The 12,448-nt window shown below is 40.8% G+C and overlaps 1 protein-coding gene across 4 annotated transcripts in view; it reads right to left on the bottom strand.

Annotated features, from left to right (window-relative positions):
* myo3b (myosin IIIB) overlaps positions 1-12,448 on the bottom strand; it is a 577,679-nt gene that overhangs the window by 235,756 nt on the left and 329,475 nt on the right. For 3 of the 4 annotated variants that reach the window (XM_043693701.1, XM_043693698.1, XM_043693699.1), the window contains exons 23-25: positions 6,665-6,744; positions 5,456-5,476; positions 3,292-3,369 (exon numbers count right to left, since the gene is read on the bottom strand). In XM_043693701.1, the coding sequence (XP_043549636.1) occupies positions 3,292-3,369; positions 5,456-5,476; positions 6,665-6,744 (179 nt within the window). The remainder of the gene's footprint in view (positions 1-3,291; positions 3,370-5,455; positions 5,477-6,664; positions 6,745-12,448) is intronic. The other variant, XM_043693700.1, reaches the window with a different exon arrangement.

The following is a 12,448-nucleotide window of genomic DNA, read 5'->3' as shown; positions in this document are numbered from 1 at the left end:
GAAAGTGAGGAGGATGGTTCCAGGCTTACATTGATTAGCTGGTAAACTGGGTAGAGTAATGGCCAATGGAATTTAATCCCAATAAGTCGCTGGCCTTAGCTCAGTAGTTACTTGGATTTCCTTGAAATCCATCTGATCGCATGTTCGCGTCCAGTTAATTACGGGCGGTGCCCTGCGCTTCATTCTTCAGTAACTTTCTTTGTTGGGGGCGGCATGGTAGCTCAGTGGTTAGCACTGCTGCCTCACAGCGCCAGGGTTCCGGGTTCAATTCCCGCCTCAGGCAACTGTCTGTGTGGAGTTTGCATATTCTCCCCATCTGCGTGGGTTTCCTCCGGGGGTGCTCCGGTTTCCTCTCACAGTCCAAAGATGTTCAGGTCAGGTGGATTGGCCATGCTAAGTTGCCCATAATGTTTGATGCAGGGGTAAATGTAGGGGAATGAGCCTGGATGGGTTGCTCTTCGGCGGGTCAATGTGGACCTGTTGGGCCGAAGGGTCTGTTTCCACACTGCAGGGAATCTAATCTAATCTACAGTGTGAGGTGATTCCTTTTAAGGATGTCTAATAAGGAATTGATGGCAGGTCCTTAGGGAGTACTGAGAAACAAAGGAACCTTGTTGTACAACCTCATAGATCCATGAATGACTCCTGCCCCACTAGCTACCTGACGAAAGAGCAGCACTCCGAAAGCGAGCACTTCTAAATAAACCTGTTGGACTATAATCTGGTGTTCAGAGTCGAAGAGTGTGGTGCGAGAAAAGCACAGCCAGTCAGGCAGCATCTGAGGAGCAGGAAAATTAACATTTCGAGCATAAGCCCTTCATCAGGATTGAGGCTTGTAGCCCAAGGGAGCTGAGAGATAAATGGGAAGGGGTTGGGGCTGGAGGGGAGAGTGGGTGGGGGGAGGTAGCTGGGAATGCGATAGGTAGATGAAGGTGGGGTTGAAGGTGATAGGTCGGAGAGGAGGGTGGAGTGTTTAGGTGGGAAGAAAGATGGACAGCTAGGACAGTTCAAGAGGGCAGTGACAAGTTGGAACGTTGGATCTGGGATAAAGTGGGAGGAGGGGAAATGAGGAAACTGGTGAAATCTACATTGATCCCATGTGGATGGAGGGATGAAGGTGGAAGACGAGGCGTTCTTCCTCCAGGCGTCAGGTGGTTAGGGTTTGGTGGTGGAGGAGGTCCAGGACTTGCATGTCCTTGGTGGAGTGGGAGGGAGAGTTAAAATGTTCATTTAAGAAGCATCTGGATGAGTACTTTCAATACCAGGACATAGTAGGATATGGATTAAGTGCCGGTAAATGGATTAGTGTAGTTTGGTGGCATGGACAAGCTGGGCAGAAGGGCCTGTTTCTATGATGTATGACTCTGTGATACATTCCTAATTATTTACATTCATGAGAATTGGAACAATTTAAATCATTTCTATTCAAATAATTTAGTGCAAATTGTTTGCTGCCCGGAAAGAAAATTTCAAGCAAAATAAATAAACATTGCACCTGGTATTAAAAATCACAAAAGTTTCAGCTAGAAATAAAAGTACTAAAATTACAATGACATCTTTTCAAAGGTCTCATTGAAGAGTATGTGCCTTTTAAATGACCTTCTGCTCAAGTTTTTGGTCCTGGATATTATAGCAAAATTCCTCAACATATTTTCAACTTGATTTTTATGTCCTCGTTGTCTACAGAAGTAGTGCCAGAAGACTGGAGGCTAGCAAATGTGGTTCCCTTGTTCAAGAAGAGGAGTAGGGATAACCCTAGTAACTATAGGCCGGTGAGTCTCACTTCTGTTGTGGGCAAAGTCTTAGAGAGAATTGTAAGGGATAGGATTTATGAACATCTGGATAGGAATAATGTGATCAAGGATAGTCAGCATGGTTTTGTGAAGGGCAGGTCGTGCCTCACAAACCTTATTGAATTCTTTGAGAAGGTGACTAAGGAGGTGGACGAGGGGTAGATGTGGTGTATATGGATTTTAGTAAGGCGTTTGATAAGGTTCCCCATGGTAGGCTACTTCAACAAATATGGAGGTATGGCACTGAGGGTGAGTTGGAGGTTTGGATTAGGAATTGGCTGGCTGGAAGAAGACAGAGGGTAGTAGTTGATGGTAAAGGTTCATCTTGGCGTGCTGTTACTAGCGGTGTTCCGCAAGGATCTGTTTTGGGACCATTGCTGTTTGTCATTTTTATAAATGACCTGGAGGAGGGGCTAGAAGGTTGGGTGAGCAAGTTTGCGGATGATACGAAAGTCGGTGGAGTTGTTGACAGTGAGGGAGGATGTGTCAGGTTACAGCGGGATATAGATAAGCTGCAGAACTGGGCAGAAAGGTGGCAAATGGAGTTCAATGTAGGTAAGTGTGAGGTGATTCACTTTGGTAAGAGTAACAAAAAGATGGGGTACTGGGCTAATGGTCGGATACTTGGTATTGTGGATGAGCAGAGGGATCTTGGTGTCCATGTATACAGATCTCTGAAAGTTGCCACCCAGGTAAGTAGTGCGGTGAAGAAGGCATATGGTGTACTGGCTTTTATTGGTAGAGGAATTGAGTTCCGGAGTACTGAGGTCATGTTGCAGTTGTATAAGACTCTGGTGCGGCCGCATCTGGAGTATTGTGTGCAGTTTTGGTCGCCATACTATAGGAAGGATGTGGGGGCACTGGAACGGGTGCAGAGGAGGTTTACCTGGATGTTGCCTGGTATGGTAGGAAGATTGTATGAGGAAAGGCTGAGGCATTTGGGTTTTGTTTTCATTGGAGAAAAGAAGGTTTAGGGGTGACTTGATAGGGGTGTACAAGATGATTAGGGGTTTAGATAGGGTTGACCGTGAGAACCTTTTTGCATGTATGGAGTCAGCTATTACGAGGGGGCATAGCTTTAAATTAAGGGGTGGTAGGTATAGGACAGATGTTAGGGGTAGGTTCTTTACTCAGCGAGTCGTGAGTTTATGGAATGCCCTGCCAGTAGCAGTGGTGGACTCTCCCTCTTAATGGGCATTTAAGCGGGCATTGGATAGGCATATGGAGGATAGTGGGCTAGTGTAGGTTAGGTGGGCTTGGATCGGCGCAAATCGCGGGCCAAAGGGCCTGTACTGTGCTGTATTCTTCTATGTTCTACGTTCTATAACTTTGGAAAATAACATCAAAGAAAGACATCTGCACAGGAAGCTTACAATTTTGTCTCATAGTCCCCATATGTATAAATGCACGCCCTTTAACATTTTACAGTGTTAATGACATTTTATGATCTTCAAAAGCCTTTCTTTTAAAATATTTGCAGCTAAATTAATAACATTACCCTGAAGTAAGAAGCCACAGTTTGTCTTTTCATGTTTGTTGTTTCCTCGGGATGTCGCATAACTTCCAGTGTATCAACCTGAATACGGTACAGTGAAAATGCAATATTTGTCAGCAATTTATGGATTACAAAAACAAGTTTGCCTTCTACAAATAAGCTGTGGATAGAGTGATAAAATTACAAATGCAAAAAAAAAGCAGAGATTCAGCAACTGAGAGTCAATAAAATGAATCAAAGAAATCAAAGGGTGCTAGCTTAAAGGCATACTGTGGATATTAAAATAGAACACAATTCAAGTTTTTGCCATTAAACCAACATAAAATTTATCCAACACATAAATTCTGTCTTTAAAAAAGCCCTATTAACCCAACAATATTAACATTTTGATGATGTTGTACTTTATAAACAACATATTTCATCAAGTCTAATGAACCACTAAAATGAATGGCTTCAGAGGTATGTATACATTATCATCATAAGCACTGTCATGCGTTTCTGTTTGTTACGTAAATATATTTAGGACATAGGTAGACATTATGTTTAGCTTATAATTGCTGTTGCATGTTGCCATCTAATCTAACAAAACTGAAGTTACAAATTTGTGAACTAAGAATTGGTTTTACTGCATAATCTCCAGAGAACAACAGAACATGCAAAAAAATGACACATTAGTGAATGGGCTGTAAATGTACAATGAATGAAAAATTCATCTGCAAACATGCAGCAACATAAAAATGCTTTTTAGATTTGAGGAATTTCACATCAATGATGCCTGCAACTCTCAGCATGGCAAATTTCTAAAATAAACTGAACTAACCCGGAAATAGATGTCAAGATAGTAACACTTCCCCATAGGGAAAGAGGGGAAATCGGAGGGTGATTAAAATCTATCCTAAAGTAATGCTTAAAAATATGGAACAGGCATTCTGTGATCTACAATAGATTTAATTCACCAGATTGTTTTTAATTATTAAATTAAGCAAGAATTTTTTTGTTATGGCCGACACAACCAATTTGTTAGCGTGATGGGTAAAATAGACTTTTTACATATTTAATTTACTACTGGTTTGCAGTCAAAGTGCAAGAGATGGGTGGCACGGCCCATGGAAATGCAGGTTTACCACTCTGTGACAAAATAATGAGATTTGAAGCAGGCTTGGCATTGTGCCTCAACCCTTATTGACATCGTACTGTAACCTTTCTGAAATAAAAAAAAGCAGTTTGAGTTAAGAAAAATCAGGTCTCTATGAGAATTGCAGCAGGAATTTGTTAAGAGTGTTGAGAGGCAGGATCCAAAGCCCACAATTGGATAGCAGGTCAGGGTAGGTCAGGTCTAGGCATGGAGTCTTAGATCAGCAGAGAGGGGCTGAGGGGAGTGGGATTTTGGGGCGGGGGGGTGTTGCTGAAAAGCTTGCGGGACATGGTGCAGTGAAGTGAGGCTGTGGATGGGTGAGGACTGGTCTTTGTGATTCAGAGTTGGATTAAGGCCTGAAGTGTTGTGGTTGAAGGTGGTGGCAATGGAGTCAGAGTTCTCAACTGAGTTTTGGCTTAAGACGTCAAGTCTGCAATAAGGATTCAGGACTCCTGAAGCAATGGCACTGGGGGAAATCAGAAACAACTGAGTATTTTAAGACAGGATCAGGAGGAGTGTGCCTGCTCCAGCCGATTCCTGATTTGGATAATGAACTTCCTGGGGTTCATTTCCAGTAGTGCTTGCTTGCCATAGTGCTGGAGTTGCCAGGGACATCAGTCAAGCATGAAGCCTCTTAAGTGTACTCCATTTTATCCAAAGTGTACTCCAAAGTGTACTCCATTTTATCATGTCCAGAGGTGATTAAAGGGCACCTATTATTTGTTCTTACCAAAGAAAATGGCCTGTGGAGATCTGGCTGGAAGTAAGTAAGTGACTTCCAGCTGCCATTTTGAGGCCATAATACACCGCATAGCTTATGAGAAAAAGGGGCTACATGGCCAACTTCTAGACTTATGTAATGAGGAGTCATAATTATACAAGTTAAATCAGGAAATCAACACTGAAACAGACATTACAAATTTAAAACAATTAAAAAAAATACTTATTTTGTGCACAGATAAACTGAACAATTGCCAATGTGTACTGCTGTCACATTTATGTCATTAAATGTTATCTTGTTGTCACTCTTACCTTCAGCAAGTATTTAGGAGACTGTATTCGAAAAGTAAATAGAATAAAAGATGATCAACATATAACAAGAAAGATAATTTTTAGTCAAGAAATAAAGCAATAGAAGATCAGCACTATAAGTAAGATTAAAGAGCTGTAAAAGTGAACATTTTGGCAATAACAACAGAAATCTGTTTTAAACCCTCTCAAGTTTTCACAGCTTGTTGTTTTGCAGGTAGTATTTATAACATATTGACAAATAAGGCGAAGAGAACATCTGCAAACAAAACTCAATGTCCCTCTCACAAGTTGCATTAAAAGGCATAACTTCAAAGCACTCAAAATCATCACAAGGCTAAATAAATATTGGGAATTTTGATTAGATCTGTAGCAAGGGTCATTATTTAGTCTCTCACATCATAGTATGAATGCAATCACCAACGAAGTTTTTTGGATCAGAAAGCTTGTATCTTTTGCTTTTAGGAAAACTCTGAAATAATTTTAGATTTTTTGCAAACATCATTATTTTACCACAAGCTGCAATTTATTTTTAAACATCAAGTCCCTGCTTTACGAAAAGGTTACTGCTAAATGTTTGCTGTTGAAATGTAGTACTATGTATATATTGGATTTGTGCTGGCTGTATTCATTGATTGGCTTGACTTCAGTTCTTTTCTTTGAAGATATAGTAGCCAGAGGGATAGGTATAAGTCTTGGTGACTCACGCCATAGGATGCAAATGAAGAACCCAAGAACTAAGTGCTTTGATGTAAATGTAAGTGTAAAGTGCATGTGAAATGCAGTTTGAGACTATGCAATTAATACTGAGCAATTAAAATTAACCGAATCTAAGCATAAAATTTAAATACTTAAAGGTAAATATTTTCATTTCACAACTGTTGCTTTATTAGTTTAAACTGTATGAGTATATGAAAAACTGCAAAATAAAGTTTCAATTAATCTATTAATAAATTGTATTCTCCTGAAACAGTTTGTTTAAATTTGTTTCACTTGATCCTATGAAGAACTGAATTCAAATACACTTTTGTAGTTCACAAAGTCAGCAGAAGAGATAAGTTGTACTGAAGTAATAAAAAAGGAAAGGGGTCTCAGGATTATTATCAAAATAAATTTAATGACTGTGTAAAGTAAACTGTAGCTTAATGTAAATCTCACAATGAAAACTGGATGTTTCTCTGTTTGAATGAACCAGTTATAAAATATACAAACCTTTTTACGGCCTGCATTAAGCTGTGGAGGTAATGACCTTGATGCTGCATTTACTCTTGCTCTTGATTGTGCTAAATTACCTGAAAAGAGAGAATCCAGTTTTATGCTGGGGATGTTAAAGAAGAGATTGTAAATAAAAGTGCGATATACTCAGGATATGTCAAAGTTTTAGTACGTCTCGCACAAGATGTCCAAATGTTTTCTCTGGCTACATCTTCAGAGGCTAAACTGTGATTAATAGCATTGAAAGAAGGCTTTGAAGCAGGATTGGTAACATCAAAGTCTTAATCCATAGGTGGCAGGACTTTTTAATGAGTGGAGCATTTTAACACATTTCAACGGATTTACAGCATAAATAAACAATAGGTCGCTGAAGATATTCCTTGCATCTTTTAGCAAATGCTATGGCCATGCTGAGATATAACTCATAATTTAAATATGGAGAGTGTAATAACTGCATATGCAAGTGTTAAAAAAAAAACTTTTGGAGAATCACACTACAGGTGGTAAAACATTTCTAAGTATGTACTTAACAGGCTTTGAACAATAATTTTGTGAATAATATTTTATCAATGTTATGGAAATAATGCTAAGTCACTTCAGCGGCACCTTATATAGTCAATTTATTTGCATTTTATTCAATGAAAGTAGATAGATACAGATTTAAATTAAGCAGTCCAAAATAAATGGCGACCATTTATTGTTTCCTTTGATGACTCTTAAAATTAAAAGCATGATATAAGTGCAAGTTATAGTAAGCATAATTTCTCCATAAAGAAAATAAGGCATGCTCAAAACTGTTAATATCCAAACAACGCACTAAATCTATTATCAGTGCATTACCAGACTTAAGCCAATAAATGAAGACCTCGATGCGGGGGGTGTTGGGATGGAACAGAAATTCCGAGAGGGTACAGGATACATGGGCTTGGCAGGGAATGGAATTCTGAGAGGGAATGCAAAATGTGGGTAAGATGAAATAGGCATTCTGGGAGTGAATAGGAAACGGGACTGAAAGAGAATGGAAAAATTGAGCATTGTTGAGTATTGGGATTCTGAGATGAATGGAAAATGCGAGTAGGAGAGAATGGGAAGGGGTGGAAGTTCTGAGGAGATGGGAATTCTGAGAAAGAATGGAAAATACGGGTGTGGGGGGGAAATGGGAAATCTGACTGGGTATACAAAATATGGAGGTGGAAATCAATGGAAATTCTGAGAGGGAATTAGAAATAGGAGTGGCAGAGAATGGGAGTTCTGAGGGGGAATGAGAAATGGGTGAGTGGGAGAGAATGGGAAATATAACTTTGGAAAGGACAGTTATTTTGTGAAACATGGGAATATACGCAGACCAGGTGGATTAGCCATGTGAAATGCAGGGTTATATGGTAGGTCGAGTGGGCTGCTTTTTGGAGGGTTGGTGTGGAGTCGATGGACAAAATGGCCTGCTTTCAAACTGTAGGGATTCTATGATTCTCGTGTTAAGTGTATAGGAACATTGGTCTCATTTTAACTCTGCAAAAGTGAGGACTGTAGATATTGGAAATTAGAATCAAGAGTGTGGTGCTGGAAAAACACAGTAGGTCAGGCAGCATCCGAGGAGCAGGAGAGTCGACAATTCGGGCCAAAAATGTCGAATCTCCTGCTCCTTGGTTGCTGCCTGACCTGCTGTGCTTTTCCAGCACCACACTCTTGACCCATTTTAACTCTGCTGAAACTACTTCCCTTAACCTAATAACCTACTTAATGTTATAAGTTTCCAAACATAAATGGCTTCAATAATATTGAGTACAGGTAACAAAGCAGATTGACACAGATTTCATTCAAGAAAAATTAGGAGAAGTAGACCATTCAAACTATTGTGCCCACTCTCCTTTTGATAAGATAATGGAAGATCTGATTATTGCCTCAACTTAAATTTTTCTGTCTGCCCTCTCTAATCCTTGACTCTCCTGTCAATCAAAAATCTATCCAAATCAGTCACAAATATATTCAATGACTGTCTCCATTGCTCCTAGGAAAGATAAACCCACAGTTTGATAATCCTCTGAAAGAAAACAGAACTTTCCTCAATATTTTCCTCTTACATTGGAGACCTCTAGTTTTTAAACATGGTCCCTGAGTTCATGATTTCTCCACAAGAGAAAACAACCTAATTTTTCTAACCTCTCATGGGTATAAGCCGGACTTTCTCTGCATTTTCTAACATGCATTTTCTCATTAACCCTTCATCCAGGAATCAGCTCAGGGCAGCGGCCCTCTGGAAGTCCAATTCAACTCCTTCTTTAGTTGCTCCACAATGGATCTCTCTCGTGACTGTTCCGGTTCATCAGTTGGCTCATTGGGATCACTGCTGACATTTTGGAAGAGTTCCTGGAGTCTCATTCATCAAGACTCTCACAGGCTTATGCTCCATCACACTCACACACAGACTTTACCAAGCATGCACACATGCAAACACATTCTCTCACACGCACATGCACACACTCACACGCATATGCTCAGGCTCTCTCACTCTCTCTCATGTATGCACACATTAAACTGATTCCTTAATGGGTCTATCACTTGACTGCAGTTCTTCTGGTCTTTGAAGAAGTTTTAATTATGATAAAAATCACACAACACCAAGTTAGAGTCCAACAGGTTTATTTGGAAGCACCAGCTTTCGGAGCTATGGGATCAATTTGCATTTGCAGAATTATATTTGCAGATACATTCTATTTCGCTCAAAAGTGCACAATCTGCAGGCAGTCAATCCACGTAATATTTTACAAATTCCACTTTGGAAATCGAACCAGTCTGACTCAAGATTGGGATACAGACAGACTTTAACCTCACACTTTTAGTGCATTGTCTGAACTGAGATGTCACTTTTTTTAATAAAACTTTAAGTTATCTTGAGAATGTAATTTAAAAGAAATTCTGGGATTTACATATTAACCGAAATGTGCAATCCATTCTAAAAGACTGAAGACTTAACAGCAATCTAGGTTTGTTCAATACATTGTTTCAGTTGCATGACACTGTAATCTTTTGCTACAAATTCTGTGTCTTATGGTCCTTCTCCACAGCTACCAAATGAAGGAGCAGCGCTCCGAAAGCTGGTGCTTCCAAATAAACCTGTTGGACTCCAACCTAGTGTTATGTGATTTTTATCATAATTAAAACTTCTTCAAACTGCAGTCATGTGATAGACCCATTAAGGAATCAGTTTCAATTTCGTAATTGTATACCCTTGATCATTGTCATATTCAGAGATGGATAGGACTAATATGTCTGCTGCAGGTATAGCAATGCTGATGGCTCTTTCTTTGTTATCAGGCCAGGTTCAGCGATAGGTGATTTGCTGCACTCCGTCACACTGTGTTTGCAGTGTCCTTGCAATTACAAGGTGAAAAATTCCACCTGGATTTAACCTGTTTACCTTTGTCCCTATAATTACTGCTGAAATTTCTCAAGCTGCATCCAACTTCCAAATCTTGTGAAATGTCGGATTCATTTTAGTTATTTTAGAATGTATAGTTTAAAACTATTTTATGATGTTTTTCAGGTCTTGTTGACCTGACATCTTTCTTCAGCAAGAAACCAAAACCGTTCACTGAAATAACTCCACAGAGGCCACTATCCCATCACCAAGTCACCCTTTACGTTTTCATGCACAGTACTTGACACTGGTTCAGCTCCCTCAGAGCCAGCTCTCAGAGTCAACAGAACCTCTGACATTCCTGTTTTAAATTTTATTAAACAGTACAGTTTACAAACAAACAACTAACATTAACAGCTGTATACAGAAAGATAGCAATTTACAAAGGAGAAGAGCAGTAAAGCCAAACCCCAAACCCCCATTGTTCAACCAGTTTTCAGGGAAATGAGGACAAGCCTCAAATCCCACTTTCAGTCATCACAAATGTAGCAGTGACAAATATATACAAGACAGTTCAATTAGATAAGAAACAGTGCATAGAATATAGACACCTCCTACACCCCCGCAACCCAGCAGGTCAACCACCCTCCCACCTTCCAGCCACTCTTCGGCAACCTTCCAGCTCTTGGTCTGCCCTGATACACCTTCTGGCCACCTCTAGGACAGCCTGTCTCGTTTCCCCAACTACCCTCACCCCCGGACGACAGTGATCAGAATGGCCTACTCACTTTCTGGCTTTCGGGGCAGCCAACCCACCTTCAAGTTCACAGGGAGGCCTACCCACCCTCTGGCTGTCAGGGTGACAGCTTTCAGGATGACCTATGAGCCTCAAAGCTCTCAGTAAGGCATGCTAAACCCAGAGACACACATCACAGTGCAGATGATAAACCCAACAAGCAACAAAAGAGAATCAATTATCAACAAACAGTCCCTTCTGGTACAGAGTCCATTACAATTAATGGTTCTGTTCAAAATGTTGAGTCCATTCCCAGGGACAGAGTCGACTCCATTCTACAAAGTGCATTGTCAGAAATAGAGTCCACTCCAATCTGCAGATTCCAATGCCAAAACCAGGGTCCACAACTGAGGTCAGAATCCACGCCTGAAGGCAGCAAATGCACACCCCACAGCATACACAGGTGTTCAGTGTCCATAGAGGCCTAGCCCATCCATACAGTACCAGGCCCACTCTCAGGAATACAGCACATTGTAGAGGTGCCGTTAACTCACAGGGGTTTGGTCCTCTCCTCAGGAGATCAGTCCAAACACCAAAACAATTAAAACATGGGCAAAAATAAAGTGAACCAGAGTGCAAGCCCTGCCACAAAATCAGCATAGTCATTTTCTTAAAGTAGAGAGAAAAGAGTAACTAGCTAGTGAAACGACAGTTCCCGAATGAGAACTGAATTACATCTGTAACACATTGACTGTTTAAATCAGCCAGTTTAGAAGTCAGTCCTCAATAAAAAAGGAATACCTGCCTGCCCCTCTTCCGTGGTTACGTTAAAGCCCGGGTGTCCCTGAAGAAGGAGCACGTGGTGTCTGTTCAGTCTCCATAGAGGCCTGGCCCATCCATAGAGAACAAGGCCCAGTCACAGAAACACAAAACTTTGTAAAGGTGCAGTTAACTCACAGGGGTTTGGTCCACTCCTAAAGGCAGAGTCCACTCCCAAACTCCAGGTTTCAGCAAGCGCTCACTTCCTAGCACATACACAGGTGTTCAATCTTTAAGGAGGTCTAATCCCCCTCCAAAAGGCCAGATCTATCCACAGGAACAGCTCATCTGGAAAGGTGCATTTTCTCACAGGGGCTCAGCCCAAACACCAGAAAAAGTAAAAACACTTACAAAAAAGAAAGAAACCTATAGTGCAAAGGCTAAGCTCTGCCACAAAATCAGCATATCCTTTTCCCAAAGTAAAAGAAAAGAATAACACACGGGCTGTAACCCACCAGTCAAACAGCCATTCCCTAATGAGAACTGAGTTATACTTGAAACACATTGACTGTGTAGATCAGGCAGTTTAAAATCAGTCCTCAATAAAAAGGAATACCAGTTAACAAACTGGCTATATAATTCAACCATTTCAGGAATCAGGTTCCTCAAAAAGCAGAAACCAACAGCAGCAGTACACATTGACTGTGGCCCAGCCAGCACAGAGTCAGTCCCCTAGACTGAGGAGATTCTACATCTCCTGGTTATATTGGTCAGCCAGGGCTTTCCTGATTGTCCCAGGTTAACCGTACACACTGACTATGGCCCAGCCAGCTCAGAGTCAGTCCCCTAGACTGAGGAGATTCTAAATCTCCTGGTTATATTAGTCAGCCAGGGCTTTCCTGATTGTCCCAGGTTAACCGTACACACT

This window comes from Chiloscyllium plagiosum, chromosome 7, assembly GCF_004010195.1.
Source record: "Chiloscyllium plagiosum isolate BGI_BamShark_2017 chromosome 7, ASM401019v2, whole genome shotgun sequence".
Classification (NCBI taxonomy): Eukaryota; Metazoa; Chordata; class Chondrichthyes; order Orectolobiformes; family Hemiscylliidae; genus Chiloscyllium; species Chiloscyllium plagiosum.
Note: the sequence above shows the minus strand (reverse complement) of the source record. Positions and strands in the feature narration are given on the sequence as shown.